The 19,398-nt window shown below is 39.8% G+C and overlaps 1 protein-coding gene across 1 annotated transcript in view; it reads left to right on the forward strand.

The window, feature by feature from the left end:
* LOC126236199 (L-xylulose reductase-like) overlaps window positions 1-19,398 on the forward strand; it is a 57,127-nt gene that overhangs the window by 20,195 nt on the left and 17,534 nt on the right. Inside the window, exon 2 of the mRNA XM_049945310.1 lies at window positions 6,744-6,993. Within this exon, the coding sequence (XP_049801267.1) occupies window positions 6,744-6,993 (250 nt within the window). The remainder of the gene's footprint in view (window positions 1-6,743; window positions 6,994-19,398) is intronic.

The raw sequence follows: 19,398 nt of genomic DNA on the forward strand, positions 1-19,398 counted from the left end.
TGTTGTTTGTGGTATAGTGACAGTGGTAAATGATGCATGGCGTCATCCAGTAATCTGCTTCCGATGGTTTGTGATACCACTCAGACTGTGACCTCAGCCCGTAATTCAGCAGCTGTCATCCATCTATTAGTCAAACTCAGTCAGACAGTTCTATGACATTACGACATCCTACATAATTATAACACGCTACCTGTAACGTGAGCCTGGATTTCAGCTGCTCTCATCTGTCTATTCATGACATGTGACATTACACTGAACAATCCTAAGATCTTCTCATGGTGTAGTCTTCTTGGACGGACCCTTGCCTATTCTTTTTGTCACATTGCTGTCTTGGTTCCACCTCATCATCATCAGTCCTGCACTCACTGCACTACAGTCAACAGTCTGTGCAATGTGTTAGTAGCATGTGCCAATATCTTCCATGTCAGTGATTCAACCTTTCTCAAAGTATGAAATATGGCAATAAGCTGAAAGTAGACATCCTCTGGGTGTGTTCTGTTGTGATCTACATCTGAAAAGTTCCAGTAATATTAGACACATCCAATAGCCATCATGTTCTCACACTGTTCTACTTGGGATGGCCCTTTCCTATACCAAAATTAAGCTCACTTAAGGATGAAATTTTAACCAACAGGATTTCATGGTGCAACAATTTCTATTTCTGACCATGTAATATATGGAAGTGAAAGCATTTTCAAAACAACTAACACTGCAAAAGTAGACATAATACTCAAGGTGGAAAAAAGAAGAGTAAGGATGTGCACAAACAAAAAACACCAAGAAAACAGACAATGGAGACTAGTTTCTAAGAAAACAGTATACACGCTAATTGAACTGATAATGAGCACAATCAGCAATAAGTGTATTTAATTTTTTAGATATCTCATCAGTACATCAGGACACAGAGACCTTTGGACAGTAATCAATAAGTTGTGAAATAGTAAGAGTAACATTTGATGCAGTATATAGGTGGGAGTGACTGTCGTTAGTCGACAGGACACCATGTGGATTATCTTTGGGGCCAGTTTCTTTGGACTAATTTTGAAAAGTTGTTTTGTTTCCCACTTGATGTAATTCGTTGTCCTATTATGCTGTGTAATAAAGTTAAGTTGATATTAGCACAAATATGTGTACACAGTCTTTTATGTAGTGTGAGTTCCCCTACATAAGCGATGAGCCCAAAACTACAGCGGCATTGCAGTGGACAAAATTTTCTTTACATATATTCAACATCATCCTGTACCAGCAAAACTTCCTCCACAACATTGATGGTGCCTTCCAAAACATCAAGAAGGAACTCAACATGATACAACAGACTCCCCCGTTCATGGCATCATGAGATCCTATGTCTCAAACCAAATCCATCCAAGACATTACAGTTTCTATTGTGCTGGTAATGCCTTCATTTCCCATGACACTGTCACAAGATATTGCCTCACACAACAAACCTACAACACACAGTGGAATCAAGTCAAATGGGAACATGTTCTCTTTTCTGTCATTTCACTAGTGCTGCTTCCACAAGCTACCCACTTTTCTCTCACCAGTGCTCATGGCCCACCCATGTCAAAATTGCAAATTTGGGCCTGGCTGCTTGCGCCCAAACACCCAGACATGTGGTTTGTGATTATGGAGAACATTTTTATGCAGCAACAAATAGTAGACAATTTCGAACAGTTCATCTCGTTGACGTGCAACCATGACCAATGTGCTTCATCGGTGGTGTCGGACACCTGCCTCCACACTCAAGATGGCATTAATCTCTTGCTGCACAGAACCTATATATCAGCGACTAAGACTGTACCCTTGAAAAGTGTGGTGGCAGGTTGCCTTCAGATTTCAGGAGGCACTTATGTGCTATGGTGGCCCTTTGCCTGTGTTCAGACACCTTACCTTCACACATTTGGCAACAATAGTTACCTCCACAGGTGCGTTTAGATTAGCACACAAGAGTTGGCCATTTAGTGAGCTGTGTCAGTGGGCACCCTGTTCAACTCACATGCCACTGCTGCAACCACCATGGCTAATGAATCCCCTGCAGCAAGGCCAAAATCGGCTGATGCAGCTACCCTACCATGGCTGCCTGACAACCACTAGATGTGAACAAAGATCTCCAATCCCTCCTCACTGTCACAATCAGCTGATGGCTCAGCTACAGTGCTTACAACAATGTGACTTTGGGATAGAGGATGCACACACACACACAATTGTGCCATACAATTTTGGATGCATGACTCGTAAATAATGAAACTGGTTATTGGTGGTTCCAAAAGAATTTCGGTTTGAAAGCTATGAAGTGCAGGGCACCATTTTCATAACCGAATGTCCATCACCACGTACCTTAGGTGCAGATAACCGTGCCGACCGCCACCTGCATCTAAACCCACAGCACAGCAAGACACTCCCATTCCAGTGAAAGCCTATATCATGCAGATCGACTTCAAAAGCTGTCAGATACAAAGCTTCACAAAGGTCGTTCATCACTGATCACTCTATGGGGCACGTGTTTTTGGTTGACATCAGGTCAGATGTCAGCAACCTATCTGTTAATTTCTTCCCTGCAGACAGATGCATAGATGAGATTCATGTGAAAATGGCCAATGAATTCACCATTCAAACATATGGACAGAAAACACTGCTGATTGACATTGGACTTGCAGAGAAGTGAAACTGCATCTTTGGCCTGGTCGATATTGATCGACCTATACTGAGCATTGATTTCTTGACAAAACACACAATGACTGTGGAATCACAAAACACGTACCTCATACATTCTGCCATTGGTCACATTATCCATGGAATACAGGGACAGCTGATACCTCACGCCTGCATGTGGGTGGATAACCTTAGTAAGCCTACATTCAAGGATGACAGAAGCAGGTGGGAGCAATATCACCACAATTTGCAAGCGACCAACCATAGTTTGGTGAAGGATAGTGGTGCAAAAATATCATGTCCAACACGTTACATTCAGAAAATGGCAGGATAAAGACTACTGTGCTGAAGAACTAGTCTGACCTGAAGATGGCTCAAATGATCGTAAAACAGCTGATGGTGCAGCAACAGCCCATCACCACTTTCCCTGAAGTGGCAGCACCTGAGCCACCATGTCACAGAACAAGACTGCACACCACCTTTGGACAACACCAGCTCATTGGTCTCTTCCCATGTTAGCAGACTTCCAGCTGATCGCTTACGTGAAATGAAGGTCGTGTTCAATGTTTTGATGAGATGTTACAAGAAGAAATCATCTAACCATCTGACAGTCCATGGTCCTCTCTGCTATATCTCAATGGTAAGAAAGACGGTTTGTGACAGCCATGTGGTGACTTAGTGAGTATTGAGCACTGAAGGCCCAAACTGTGATGGACAGATACCTCATGCCACACGTACAAGACTTTACTCATTCATTGGCTGGGCCGACCACATTCAGTGTGTTGGATTGCCGTAAGGCTTACAACCAGATTCCCAGGGCAAAACCAGACATACCTAAAATGGCAGTGAAAACCCCATCCTGGCTATTTGAATTCTTGGTAATGCCATTTGGGGAAAAAATGCTGCCCAAACATGGCAGAGGTTTTTGCACAATGTACTAAGAGGTTTACCTTATTTTTTCCTACCTAGACAATATTTTGGTATTCTCTGAAAATGCTGAGGACCATGATAAGCATGTGAAGGAGATCTGAAACAGCCTCAGTTATCACAGAATAACACTTAATGAGGACAAGTGTATGTCTGGGGGAACCAGTGGTGACTTACCTAAGTTACATTGTGTCAGCTCAGAGCATTTTCCCACCCTCAGGGAGATGTGAATTTTTGCGTACCCTCCTTTGGCCTCAAAATGATTTGGAACTCATGCAATTCCTAGGAATGATAAAACTTTTATCAATGCCGCCTCCCCACAATGGTCACCATTCAGACACTGCTAAACAACACTTTGGATAGACATAACAAAAATGGCAAATGCCTGCTCCATGGATGACTGAGATGGAGTTGTCCTTCATGCTGCCACAAAATAGCCTGCATTATGCAGTGGCTCTCACACACTCCACACCAGGAGCTCATCTAGCCTTAGTAGCTGATACAAGCCAGTTTGAAATAGGTGTGGCACTCCATTAGAATGTGAACGGACATTGGCAACTACTAGATTTTTTCTCTCAAAAGTTACCATGACCAAACCCACCGGAGTGCATATGACAGGGAACTCCTCATGATGTACAAGGGTGTCAAGCATTTCTGCCCCTTCATTGAGGGCGGACCTGCCACAGTATTCACCAACCACAAACCCATAATGTCAGGTTTCCACAAAATTGGTGATTCATGTTCTTCTCATCAGGCTCATAAAATCGAGTACATATGCCAATTTTCTGCAGATGTGCACCATATTCATGGAGCTGACAATATTGTGGCAGTCTGTTTTTCACACATCAACAGGATAAATCCAATGCTGGATTATTCTGAACTTTGCAAGGCCTCAAAATTCAGATGCACAGCTACAGTCTTTGTTGACAGACTCTTCTAATGGCCTGTGTTTCAAACTTATGGATGCACCCTGCTGCTCTTCTAAGAGAAGGTCAACATTTCTAATACCAGACCATACCCATACATTACTCCCCAATTCTGACAAAAAGTATTCAATGGCATCCACAACCTGCAGCACTAAGGAACTAATACGTCGGTGAGGTTGGTGATGGACCTTTTTGTGTGGCCATTAATCAAGAAAGATACACGGGAGTTGGCTTGCACCTGCTTTCAGCACCAATGCAGCAATATAGGAAGCCATGTGCATGCTCCAGCAACCCAATTCCTGACTTCTACTGTGCATTTCAGGCATGTCCACATTAATTTGCTGGGACCCTTCCCCCATTCCAAAGGTTATAGATATTTATGTAAGTCTGCAGGCTTTCATGGCCGTTGTCACTGAAATAAAAATCTTCTGGGTTATTAGGCTGCATCAGTGTTCTAGTAGTAGTGGACACCAGAAGATCCTGAGGAAGATCCCAGAAGAGGGGTTGAAACGTCGATCATTTTAGAAGAAATATGATGCAGCCTAATAACCCAGAAGATTTTAACTTCAGTTATAGGTATTTGCTTACAACAGTGGATCATTGCACAAGTTGGGCAGAGGCCATTCTGATCAGAGACATTTCTGTGGAGACCATCCCATGGGCCTTCATGGAAACTTGGGTGGTCCATTTTGGATGTCCATTTTTTGTTACCACTTACCAGGGATGCTATTTTCAGTCCACACAGTTCCAGCAGTTATCAAGACTTTGTGGCTTGGTAGAAAGGTGACACCACATCTTAAAGGTCACCTTGATGTGTTATGAAGACTTTTGGACTCAAGAATTGTTGCTGATTTTCTAGGATTTATAGACAGCCTTAAAAATGATGTGGGCTGTTGCTCAGCAGAGTTGGTGTATGGGGAACCATTAAGCAGCCTGAGGGGAATTTCTCACACCCATGCCATTCTTGAATGAGGTGCAGCTATCCCATCTCTTGCAACAAATCAGAAAGCCAATGGAGACCCTTTGTGCAACTCTAATGTCATAGCATGGCACACACCCTGCTTTCATACACAAGGCTCTCGATAGTTGTTCACATGTCATGCTTAGCACAAACCTGGTACGTCATTCTCTGCAGCCACTGTACACTGGCTTGTACCAAGAACTGCAACAACACACACACAGTGGATGTCCTCCTCCAGGGAAAGCTAATCAAAATCCCCATAGAGTGGGTAATATCCGCTTGGGTGCTACCATCATCACCCACCACCCCACAGTCAACTTCAAACATGCCTCATATTGTGTCAGCAATCCCACCAGAGCCAGACAGCTGTGACTGGCCTGACTTTCACAGCCTGGGACCAGATGCATCAGCAGAACCATCCAACAGCATCCACCCCCTACAGTGTATATTCATGTAGGCCTGGAGGTGAAGTTAAAGTACCCTGTCATACCTGGTGCTCTTCACTTTAGGGGGTGAAAGAGGGGGTGGTGGGGAGGGAGGGAGGGGGGAGGGGTCATAGTAACTATTCATAGTTGACAAGACACTTCATGCATTATCTTTGGGGCTGATTTCTTTGGACTAAATTTGAGAAATTTATTTTGTTTCCCACTTGACGTAATTTGTTGTTCTGTTATGCTGTGTAATAAAGTTAAGTGGACATTAACACAGATACATATACATTTTCTTTTATGTAGTGTAAGAGAACTACATATCACAAATGAAGATTTAAAAATCAAAGCAGACAAAATCAATAAGCTTATAGCAAAAAAGGCTAAAAACTAAATTCAGCAAACGGACAATAGGAAAGATGATTTCAGATGAAACAAGAAAGTTGAGATGCATGAAAAATATGAAGTACTTTGACCAACAGAAAAAAATAAAAATAAATAAAATTAAATTAAATTAAAAAATAAAATAAAAAACAGAATGGACTGAAATGGTCCAATGAAGGCAATAAAATAAAATAAGTAAATTTGTCACTTTTTAAGGGTGCCATAATAGTTCACACATGCAGTCACTGTGAAATCATGTGTGAAATTCAGCATTTCCTTCAGAGATAATAAATATATATTTCTACTGCAGTGTCACATATGTCCTTTAGTTCCACTAAAAACAGTCATGTATTTAAATGCAGAAATGAAGTTTCAAGATAATTTATTCAGAGAGTTATTCTTTGTCGTTGCTTGGAGGACATAAAATATTTCTTTAGTACATTTCAGTAACTGTTGTTTCAGGTATTGGGAAAGAAATTGCAAAGCAGCTTGTGAAGTTTGGCGCTGAAGTTGTTGCACTTTCACTCAACAAGGAACCATTAGAACAATTGGCCCGTGAAGTGAATGTTACTACAATTGCTGTAGACCTAAGTGATTGGGATAAAACAAGAGAAGCTGTGAAATCAGTTGGACCTATAGATCTCTTGGTCAATAATGCAGGAGTAGTGAGCCTCAATGCTTTTCTAGACATTAAACCAGAAGAATTTGACAGGTAATAAAGGTACACCAAAAAGTAAAAGAGACCACTTGCATTTATTTATTTATTTATTCCATGTGATCTGATGGTACACAGTGTGTTGCAGAAACTGTCTGTTTTGAAATATTGGTGCACACTTGTCTCTTACACCTTTAATTGTGTTCATATGTTGCAGCAAGCTTCATTAAAACCAATCAGTTTAATAGCAGTGGTTGAGCAGTTTACTATAGAAGTGTTACATAATACGATGAATCAATAGTGGTCACCTTCAGAGTGAGACAAATTTGAGTCCACGTATGTCAGCATTCATTTCTTCCACTGCTCAAAACATTTCTGCAAGTAATTTTCCATGATGTTATGCAGTGAGTCCACAATTATACATTCCAAAAGAGCGCTCAAATATCTTTAGTAAATGATTCATCCAATGCCACTGTTTTTGCTCTTACAAAAGTTGGCACAGCATAAGGACAAATGTGAAACTAAAAAAACAGGTCTAAACACACAACAATGAATATATATGTGTACTATTGTTATTACCGTCACAATCAAAATGTTTTCTGTCATTGTTTTGACTCATTTCTTGTAGGTATTGTTGTTGTCCAGATAGTTTAGCTTTCATAAAATGTAAACAGCAGGACTGATAATGTTTCAATTAAAGAGCGCTCAAATATCTTTAGTAAATGATTCATCCAATGCCACTGTTGTTGATCTTACAAAAGTTGGCACAACATAAGGACAAATATGAAACTAAAAAAACAGGTCTAAACACACAACAATGAATACATATGTGCACTATTGTTATTACCGTCACAATCAAAACGTTTTCTGTCATTGTTTTGACTCATTTCTTGTAGGTAATGTTGTTATCCAAATAGTTTAGCTTTCATAAAATGTAAACAGCAGGACTGATAATGTTTCAAATCGCTAAAAGTGTGTGTGTGTGTGTGTGTGTGTGTGTGTGTGTGTGTGTGTGAAGAAGTACTGCAGGGATACGATGCATTGGGGTATGGTGACGTAGGAGATGGACAGGGGGAGGGGGGAGTAGAGATGGACTTAGGGAGGTGGGAGTAAAAGATGGACATAGGGAAGGATAGGTGGAGATGGACAAGGATGAGCAGGAGATGGACAGAGTGAGGAAGAATGTGGCAGTGGACAGAGAATGGAGAGGAGAGGAAGGACAGAGAGAGGGGAGGAGGAGATAGACAGAGAAAGGGATGAGAAAGACATGGACTGAGAAAGAGAGGACAAGGAGATGGACAAAGTAAGGGGAAAAAGGAGATTTTCAGAGAAAGGGGAGAGGTGACATTCAGAGAGAGCGGAAGGAGCAAACAGACAGAGAGGGGGTGGGGGGAGGAAGTGGTGGACAGAGAAAGGGAAGAAAAGGTGATGGACAGAGAGACAGGGAGAGGGAGATGAACTTAGGGTGGTAGAGGAGGAGATGGACATATGGAGCAGGAATAGGAGACTGACAGAGAGAAGGGGAGGAGAAGATGCAAGAGAGAGCAAGGAGGAACAGAGAGAGAGGTTTTTCCTAAAAAGAAAATTAAATTTAATTATGAGAAGTCGTAAAGAAATTCTGGATAACTACAGGTATCAGAGTCTCGTGACAATGAAAAAAGGACTTGCACAAAATAGCCAGAACAAGTAATCACTATGACTACCGTCTTATTATAAACAGTACTGTAACATAGTCAGAAAAACTGTAAAAAAAAAAAAAAATCTAGTAGTCTTCACATCATGTCTGAAACTGACAGATCAAATAAATAAATTTGTTAAAAGAGAAAAAGGTTAAGAGGCCGCAGAAGATGGCGTTACTTCTGTTAAAGGGAATGGGAGCATTGCAAAATAAAGTCATATGCAGCAGTTATTTTTAATAGTTACTTTTTAAGAATAGGTGAGACGATGGGAGCAAGTAGTGCAGAAAAGAAAGCAAAAGAGTACACTGAAGAAGCAATACAGAGGACATTTAGTGGATAAAAATTAATCTTACATACTCATCTCAAATAAGAAATATCATCATGGCTCTAGAAAGTAAAAATTTATGTGGGGTGAATAATTTCTCTACTAAGTTCCCCGTCATATGTAATGTCCTTAGTCCTTAAGTAATGTGTCATTAACTCAGGGTGTTTTCCAAGAAAGATTGAAATATGCCACTACTAGGCCTCTCCACAAAAAGGGTGAGTCCACAGATGTCAATAACTATTGCTCAGCATCCCTCCTTATATCCTTTTCTGTGATTTTTGAGTAGGAAATGTACTCCAGGATTGTTGTTCACCTGCATAGTAATGGGATACTTGGCTAATTACAGTTTAAATTTCAAAATGGCCATTCTACTGAATCAATATTTTTACATGCACTGAGCAAATAATAATACCTTTAAATGATTAAATATGACCAATTGGGATCTCTGGTGAGTTACTGAAGTTATTAGATTGTGTCAATCATAATATTCTGTTAGAGACGTTAAGTTTTTATGGAATACATAGTTCAGCAAATGCCTGGTTTAGTTCTTAGTTAAGAAACAGAGTCCAGAAAGTTACCATATGGTGTTTGAGTAGTACAAAGATGCCACACTACATGCATGGGAAAAAGTACAATCTGAGCCTGACAGGATTCAATTATTGGTCCACTAATGTTCTTGCTTTATTTTAAGGACCTACCTTTTCATTTGAATCAGGGGGCAGAATTAGTCCTGTCTGCAGATGATTCAAAAATTGAAGCATTATTGTGAACAACAACACAGTTCACATAGTCTTTACATGTCAAAAATATGCCACCCCAATTAACCTAGTATAGCAACAATAAATAATAAACAGGATAGAAAATTATAATTTCTTAAGTGTGCATGTTACTGAAAACATAAACTGGAGAAACTGATTGCAGTTGTTTATAACAGACAAAGTATAAAAGATGGAAACACACTGTGCATGTTACTGCACAGAGGAAGGTTCAAAGTTTTGGCACAGCTGCACTGTTATTTGTTTGTAGCAATATGGCAACTACACCACAAGAGAAATCATTTTTTGTGTTGGAATTTGCACAAAGTCAAGTTACTGTTGAAGTGCAACATGCTTTCTGCTGTCAATTCATCAAGAAGCCACCTCTGCACAAGCAAATTTATGACCGGTCGCATGTGCAAAGGGAAGAGCCCTGGCTGTCCACACACTTCTGATGAAAATATGAAGCGTATCTGAGACATGTTCACATGGAGCCCTCAGTAGTCCACGAGATGCGCTGGCCAGGAACTTCAGTTTCGTCAAATGATGGTGTGGTGGGTTCTGAAATGACACCTGCATCTGAAGCCTTACAAGTTTCAGTTACTGCAGCAACTGCGTCACAATGACCATAGCAGAAGGTATGAATTTTAAATTTCAGCTCTCCAGGATATGCTAGGAGACAATTTTTGCAAATGACTCATCTTTTCATACCAATTAATATTTCATCTATCCTGTCACCAGACCTCACACTTGGCAGTTCTTTTCTGTTGGGCTACATAAAACACAGAGTTTTTCCTACACCTATGGCAACTTCTCTTCAAGATCTGAGAAATTAAACTGTTGATGCTGTTGATTCAATAAACAGAGGCCTGTTGATTCTTGTGTGGAATGAAAGGGCCTACCATGTCAATGTTTTCTGAGTGTTGCATAGTGCTCATGTTGACTGTATGGCAAGCATCTATGTGAACAACATCTAAGGTATGGTATATGTACCTCAAAGATTCAGGATGTAAATAAATAAATAAATAAAAACACAAAACATTGAAACGTCCTCTATCCAGTGAAATGCACAATGTGTTTCTATCTTTCACAGTTTGTCTATAATAAGCAATTTATATCTTTTCTTTCTTTTTGATTCACCTTGTACAGTAAAGCAGCTGAAACTTTTAGGTTTGACTATTTTTGCCATAAGGATAATTGCCAACCTTGGGGATATAGAAGTCAGTAAGTTAAAACACTTTGCAATTTTTCATTCATTGATGTCTTCTGTTCTGGGGTAACTTAAGCAAAAACTATCCATTGCATGAAAGAAAGTAATTTGAATTATTTGTGGAGGTCACACATTTATATTTTGCAAGTATGTCTTTAAACAGCTGGAAACATTTACCGCAGCCTCACAGTACTCTTATTCACTTAAGAAATCTGTTATCAACAGTCCATTTCAGTTTGAGAGTACATCACTAGAACAAAAAATGACCAGCATTACCCTTTAATGAACCTAACTTTGGCACAAACAGAGGTGAAATATGCAGTGATAAAAATCCGTGAACATCTATCCATGGAAATAAAATATCTGACAGATAATATAAGTTTTTACATGGTGTGAATGTAGACTTTCCCAGTGTATACTATAGATGAGAAATTCTTGGGTCTCCAGTTGAGTGTTGAGTGTTAAAGTACAATGATGTTTCGAAGAATGTCATACTCATCACCTTCTGACAATGTGTCAAGATATTGTGAATGCCGTAATAGCTACACTAGTGGTGGGTGCCCTCCACCTGGTTGTGGGGGCTCGGTACTGTCCAGCCAGTGGGCAAGAAGGGTGACGTTAGATTGCTGTGGTGGTTGTGATAGCAGATACACATTCATGCTTGTGTCTGGGCATTCTTGCTGCAGCTTGCAAAATGACTGGGGCTGGGTGTGCTCTCATCATTTTGTCACTAACACAGAATTCAACATTGGTATACTTAATCCCTGTTGACCAGAATTTCATGAATCTGTATTTTAATGGATTTTTTTATGATGCATCCAGTTGCTCAACATAGCATCTTGATGTTCTAATGTTATGCTCTGTATGTCCCAGTTCCACATACCTGGTGTGGTCCTTGCAGCATTTTAAAATATATTGCTGCATTTTCACAATGTATTGTTAGCCACATTCTCAGGCAGTGCTGTAAAACCCAGGTACATTTAGTTTAAAAGGGACTTTTGTAGAACCAAGCTAATCTTTCATCTTCAGCAGTGGTCAAAAAATGGTTTTTAACTTGGATTTTCCAAGTAGCTACACAATTTTGGCTGAGAGCAGACTGAGTTGTCTTCTGCTTTCCCTTCCTGGTTCAGTCTTTTCTGTTCTCAAATGCACCACTGATCTGTGCCCATCCTTGTGAACACTTCCTCTAAATGTTGTACTTTGGCTGGAAGGTTTTCTTTATTGCACATGACACACATCTTATGTACCAGGATGGTCAGCAGCATCTGCTGTTGAGCTGGATGGTGGCAGCTTGTTGCATACTAGTAAAGCTCTATGTTTTCTTCCTACATACTGAATGTCCCAGTCTACCATCTGACTTCTTCTTTAGTAGTATGCCCAGGAAAAGGAAATAACCATTTTCCTCTACTTCCATAGTGAAATCATTGTTTCGATGGATGCTCTTCAGATGGTTCAGAAAATCATTGAGTGTCTGTCTACCACACTCTCATACAACAAATGTATCATCACCATAGTGGAAAAAGTGCTTGCATTTCTGGCAAATGGTTTGAAGGAACACCACCTCAAAGTGTTCTCTGTAGAGAGTTGTGATCATGGAGCCAGTGGGGGTCTCATTGCCATCCCATTCAGCTGTTCATAAAATGCTCCATTGTATTGTAAGTGTGGTCATTGGTCCATGTTCAAAATTTTTCACTTTTTACAGCTTGAAAAGTTGAGACAGCAGTGTCATGGAGTCTTCTAGAGGACTTTTATGATTAGTGATAGATATACCGTTGAAACTCAGGAGAATGTCCCCAGCACCATCCAATTTGCAACATGCAGCCAGAATGCACAGATAGAGATGCATGATCACTACCATCACCTCTGCAACCTCAATGACCCCCCACACTCTACCCTTTGATGGGCAGTACCCAGCATCCTGTTGCCAGATGTAGGGGGCTACACCACTAGTATAATATTATGGCATCCACAATATCTCTTTACCAGAGGATGATAAGTATGACTCTTTTCAAAATGTCACGGTACTTTATTCTTGCCACTTGGCTGGAAACCCGAGAGCTTTTCATTGGCAATATACTGCATTCACACATACAGCATATTTGTGGAGAGGAGATGATCTGGAGTTTCAAACACCTGCTGAATGAAAGCACCAGGAAAGCAAACCTTCTTAGTACCTTTGCTTTCTACAGTGATGCTGAAGTGAGGAATTTACCATGGTCAAGACAGTCACAAAATCCAAGAAGACAGTCCAGATTTTACAACAAGCAGGCTTGGCCATAGTGAAGGAGTGCATTCACTTTTCACAGAAAGAGGTGGAAAAGAATGCTTACACCCTGCTCGCATGCCATCTGCTTACGGTAAAGGCACTACCAGTATGTGGAGAGAAGCTATTATGCTCATTGTGTGGTACCAAAATGAAGGACTGTTTAAAATCAGCTTGGCAAATTTGACAGACTGTTAGAAGCTCAGATGACTAAGAAGCAGGCAGATAACTCCAGAGCTAACGTAAATTTGACAGAGAAAGTACTGGATTCAGCTACAATGTCAGTCCTCACAGAAGGGCTGAAGTTAACACACATGCTGTGGACCATACTGAAATAGGACCTTATTAGTGATGTGCTAAAGGAAGAAGCAGAGGAGATCAGGAAGCAAACATGCAGGGTTGTCAACAAATCCCAACTTCTAAAACTGAATATGGCTTTAGTGAACTGGAAGGAAATCTGAACATGGAGAGATGATGCTGACACTATAGGTCTTGCAGTGACAAAGGAAATGTAATGGTGTTGATGTGCTATGATGACGACCATCATAAAATTGTCTCACTGCTACAGGACCTGGTCTCCAGGAAGCTCAAGATGGATCCAGTCTCAGCAATGACCAGGAAAAGGAAGGCTCTGTTGAAGAGTTCAGATCTACCAGAGGTAGTAAAGAAGTGTCTGTACCCCAGGATGCAGGCAACACCATATCTATGTGGAATGCCCAAAATACACAAGGACGAGTGCCTCTGCAGCCAATATTAGACACCATTAATTCATACAATTACAGACTAACCAAATATCTGGTGACACTTCTAAAACTTCTTGTGGAACACTGTAGTCATCACATTAACAACTCAGCTGATTACGTGAGACAGCTTAAGCACATGTGACTACAAACAGATGACCTGCTCATGAGTTTTGATGTTACATCACTATTCATGAAGGCACCTCTGCAAGACTTCTTGATGATACTGTCTTAACTTTTTGAGCTGAAAATAGTGAAACTTTCTGAACATGCACCAATGCCCCTCTACTTCAAGTGCCACACAGAATTTTATGAACAGATGCATTGGGTGGCTATGGGATCCCCACTGGATTTTTGAGGAGCTTTCCTGTCAAACTGCTTGGCAGGAACCAAGTATTTCTTCTGCTATGCTGACTATACTTTCATGGCATGGGAAAATGGTAGAAAGGCACTTGATAAGTTTCTGGATGACATTAACAGTGTCAATTAAACATTGCTTTATAGAGGAGAATGGCTGTCTCTCTTCCTTGGATATGCTAATAAAGAAGAAGGCAGATAATATACTGGGTCTTCACTATGTAGGAAGAAGACTCACTCAGATCTTTACCTGTATGCAATGAGCTGCCACCATTCATCACAACAGCAGACACTGTTGACTACCCTGGTACATAGGATGTATGTCATGTGCAACAAAGAAAGCCTCCCAGCCAAAGTACAACATCTGAAGGAAGTGCTTCACAAGAACAGGGGCAATGAAGCACAGATTAGTAGAGGATTCAAGAAGAGATAAGATGATATGAACCGGGAAGGGAAGCAGAAGATAAGAAACTCACTTTCCTTCTGTACTTGGACTGCTCTTGGCCAAAACTGTGGGACTACTTAGAAAATGTGGCTTAAAAACCACCAAATCACTGCCAAAGAAAAAAGAGTGGCTTGATTCTACAAAAAAAACCAATTTAAACTAAATGTATCCAGAATTTACAGCACTGCCTGAGAATGTGGCCGACAACACATTGGGCAAATGCAGGCCTGTATTTCAAAATGCTGTGAGGAGCATATCAGACATGTGCAACTGGGACATGCAGAGGGAGCAACAATAGCAGAGCATAGCATCTAGAAAGACTACACCTTTGACTTACAGAACATCAAGATGCTATGTCAAGCGATCAGCTATTGGGACTGCATCATAAACTAATCCACAGAAATACAGATTCATGACAATCTGGCCAATAGGGATGCAGGATACCAAATGAGTGCAGCAAGGAATTCTGCATTAGTGGGAATACAATGAAAGTACACCCAGTACCATCCATCTGACAAGATGCAGCTGGATTGCCTGTATAGGGATACAAACTTGCACCTGATACCACCACCACAGCAACTTCACTCTGCCTACCGCTTGACCAGGTGGTACCCATCCACCAACTGCCAGGTGGATTGGGGTACACCACTAGTATAAATATTATGCCATTCAAAGTATCTCTATACTTTGGCAGAAGAAGATGTGCATGATCCTCTTTGAACCATCATGGTACTTTAAAACATGCCATTCAGATGAAAATCCTATAGCTTTTCATCCACATTAAAAAAATTTCTCTTTAACAGTGCATTCTACACCCTAGAGGAATTCTTGAGTAGACATATTAATCACATTAAAAAGAAATAGTAAATGGTCAGCATGCATATGTATAAACATTATTTTGTATTTATATCTAAAAACGCAGATGATGTAACTTACCAAACGAAAGCACTGGTATGTTGATAGACACACAAACAAACACAAACACACACACAAAATTCAAGCTTTCGCAACCCACGGTTGCTTCATCAGGAAAGAGGGAAGGGGAGGGAAAGACAAAAGGATGTGGGTTTTAAGGGAGAGGGTAAGGAGTCATTCCAATCCCGGGAGTGGAAAGACTTACCTTAGGGGGAAAAAAGAACAGGTATACACTCGCATACACACACATATCCATCCGCACATATACAGACAGAAGCAGACATTTGTATAAACATTATTTTGACAAATGTCTGCTTGTGTCTGTATATGTGCGGATGGATATGTGTGTGTGTGTGTGTGAGTGCATACCTGTCCTTTTTTCCCCCTAAGGTAAGTCTTTCTGCTCCCGGGATTGGAATGACTCCTTACCCTCTCCCTTAAAACCCACATCCTTTCGTCTTTCCCTCTCCTTCCCTCTTTCCTGATGAAGCAACCATGGGTTGCAAAAGCTTGAATTTTGTGTGTTTGTTTGTGTGTCTGTCGACATACCAATGCTTTCATTTGGTAAGCTACATCATCTTTGTTTTTAGATATATTTTTCCCACGTGGAATGTTTCCCTCTATTATATTCATATTATTTTGTATTGTGCATTTGATCTGTGGAACAAGTAACTAACTAACACTGTCAGAATGCTGCAACTGTTTTGTGTGTGTGTGTGTGTGTGTGTGTGTGTGTGTCACTCAAGTGGACTTGTAACCATTATAATGAAATCTTGTATTAATTTGATAGTCCATCCCTTTGCTACATTTTCATCATTCAATAACTCAGTGTGATTTTTCTGAAAGAATAAGGTATATAATAAATTATTAATCCATAAAAGTGAAGATTAGGAAATAACAACTATTTACAGACACAACTTTCTTCTCTAAATTAAAAAAAAAATTGTTTTCAAGAATAACAGTCCACTTTTAAGATAAGGAAGTTTTAAACTGGATTCTGCTTTTTGTTAGTTATTTGCATATTGCACTGATCATAATCGTGACATTCACTATGATACAGAAAGAGTTTGATTTATAATTGTTGTACATCTTTTTAGTGGAAAATATGGCAAAATACTAATAATTTACATGAGTTTATGCTTTTTTTCATGCATACCTTAATTTACACTTAATGTTGTTTGATCTCTCTCTCTCTCTTTCAACCTCAGTTTTATCATCCAAAAATTCATTAAATGATTGGGTAAGTGATCAAAGATTTGTTTGGCTGAATAATTCACTCCTTTGTGTGCCATACTTAGACTTAGTATGCAATGTGTAAATTATTTCTCCTTCAGGTATTATATATATGGATGATACTGTTTTTTTTTTTCAAACTGTGATTAACTGTTGACATTATACTTCATAAGCAGGTAAATATACCTTAAGGCTCTTGTCCATGCGTCCAACTGTTTCAAGAGCTGTCTGGAAGAGGCTCCAGAGTGGACACCACACATTATCCTTATTACAAGCTACTGTGTAGCAATCACATTTCTCTTCAATGGTGGTAGAAGATATTATTGAATTAAAATGAGACATATAAGTAAACTTTTTGACATTTTCACCCCCCCTCCCCCCCTTCCCCCCAAAACCCGATATCAGCACTGCAAAAGTTGCAGAGCTTAGATGTTTAAGATCTGTAACATGTGGCTTTCAGTTCAGATTCTTATGAATATAAACACCCAATAATTTTGAATATTCTCTTTTATTTTTTGTTTTACCCTCATGAATTTTTTTCCAATTGTATAGTCAGGCCTCTGCAGTATAGAATTTTATACCATATTTTATGGACTATAGGATGGTATGGACAATAAGATACACCTTAGTTCAAAGCAAAATTTTTTTTACTGAATTTTCTTCTTCTCTTTCTTCTTCTTCTTCTTCTTCTTCTTCCTCTTTGTCATCATCATTGTCCTCTTCATATATAAGATAGTCTTCACTGTTATCAACAGCATTACTTATGCCATACTTATTGAAATATTTAACAATAATGTCTTCTCTCATTCTAGACCATGATTGTTTTATCCACTGACACACGTTTGATTGTAGGTCACTTTAAAGAGCCCTTTGGGATGAATTCATGTTGGGTTTCATCCATCATCCTTTTGTTCCATTCCACTCTCATATACACTTTAAATGGTTTATTTATCGAGACATCAAGATGTTGCATTTGTGAAGTAAGTACTCCCAGAATAACAGCAAACTCGGTATTTCCCTGTCTCAATTTCCCTTTCATAGAATCTTTCAAATGACTACTAAACTGATCCAGCACTAGAAGAGAACTCTTCTTCAATAAAGCACTTCTCCTTTTCTCCCACACTCTGTTAGTCCATGATTTCATACCAGCCTTGTCCATGCAGCACTTGTCATGTATGTGAACAACAACACCTGGCTATATTTCAGAAGGTTTTTGCATTGTTTTGCACTTGAAAATGATTATTGGATGAAGAACAAGAAAGGACAACAGTGTAGTGCATTTTTTCAAGTCCGCACCTTTTTATAGTTATAGTTTTAGCACCTCTCGTGGCAACAGTTCTGTTACTCAGCACATCCGATGTCAGAGGACTTTCATCCATTGTTGCTAGACTTAGTTCCACACTGGTTTTATTTTGATGTTGAATAATAAAGCAATGGAAAGAAAACATTTTCTCTTCATACTCTTGCGTCATTTTCTGAGATATTTTGGTTTCGGTTTGCATGCTAAGTCCATAATGCTTCATAAACCTGTAGCACCAACCAGATCCACCCTTGAAGTCTGTTAAGTTTCACTGTAGTGCTAGCTTATGAGCTTGTATTTGAATCATTTTTGCATTAATTCTAATGTCATTTTGACAATGTCCTTGAATCCATTTCAATATGTCATCTTATAGCTTTGGCCAGTTTGCATTCAGTCCTCTCATCATCATCATCGTCATCATCATCATTTAAGACTGATTATGCCTTTCAGCACTCAGTCTGGAGAATTGTCCCCCTTATAAAATTTCTCCGTGATTCCCTATTCAGTGCTAACATTGGTGCCTCTTCTGATGTTAAGCCTATTACTCCAAAATCATTCTTAAACGAATCCAGGTACCTTCTCCTTGGTCTACCTTGACTCCTCCTACCCTCTTACCCTCTACTGCTGAACCCATGAGTCTCTTGGGTAACCTTGTTTTTCCCATGTGTGTAACATGACCTCACCATCTAAGCCTGTTCGCCCTGACTGCTACATCTATAGAGTTCATTCCCAGTTTTTCTCTGATTTCCTCATTGTGGACACCGTCCTGCCATTGTTCCCATCTACTAGTACCTGCAATAATCCTAGCTACTTTCATATCCGTAACTCCAACCTTATTGATAAGGTAACCTGAATCCACCCACCTTTCGCTCACATACAACCAAGCTGGTCGAAAGATTGAACCGTGCACAGATAACTTAGTCTTGGTACTGACTTCCTTCTTGCAGAAGGGAGTAGATCATAGCTGAGCACTCACTGCATTAGCTTTGCTACATCTCGCTTCCAGTTCTTTCACTATGTTGCCATCCTGTGAGAGTATGCATCCTAAGTACTTGAAACCATCCACCTATTCTAACTTTGTTCCTCCTATTTGGCATTCAATCTGTTTATATCTCTTTCCCACTGACATTACTTTCGTTTTGAAGATGCTAATCTTCATACCATAGTCCTTACATTTCTGATCTAGCTCTGGAATATTACTTTTCAAACTTTCAATCAAATCAGCCATCACAACTAAGTC

Source organism: Schistocerca nitens, chromosome 2 (genome assembly GCF_023898315.1).
Source record: "Schistocerca nitens isolate TAMUIC-IGC-003100 chromosome 2, iqSchNite1.1, whole genome shotgun sequence".
NCBI classification, from domain to species: Eukaryota; Metazoa; Arthropoda; class Insecta; order Orthoptera; family Acrididae; genus Schistocerca; species Schistocerca nitens.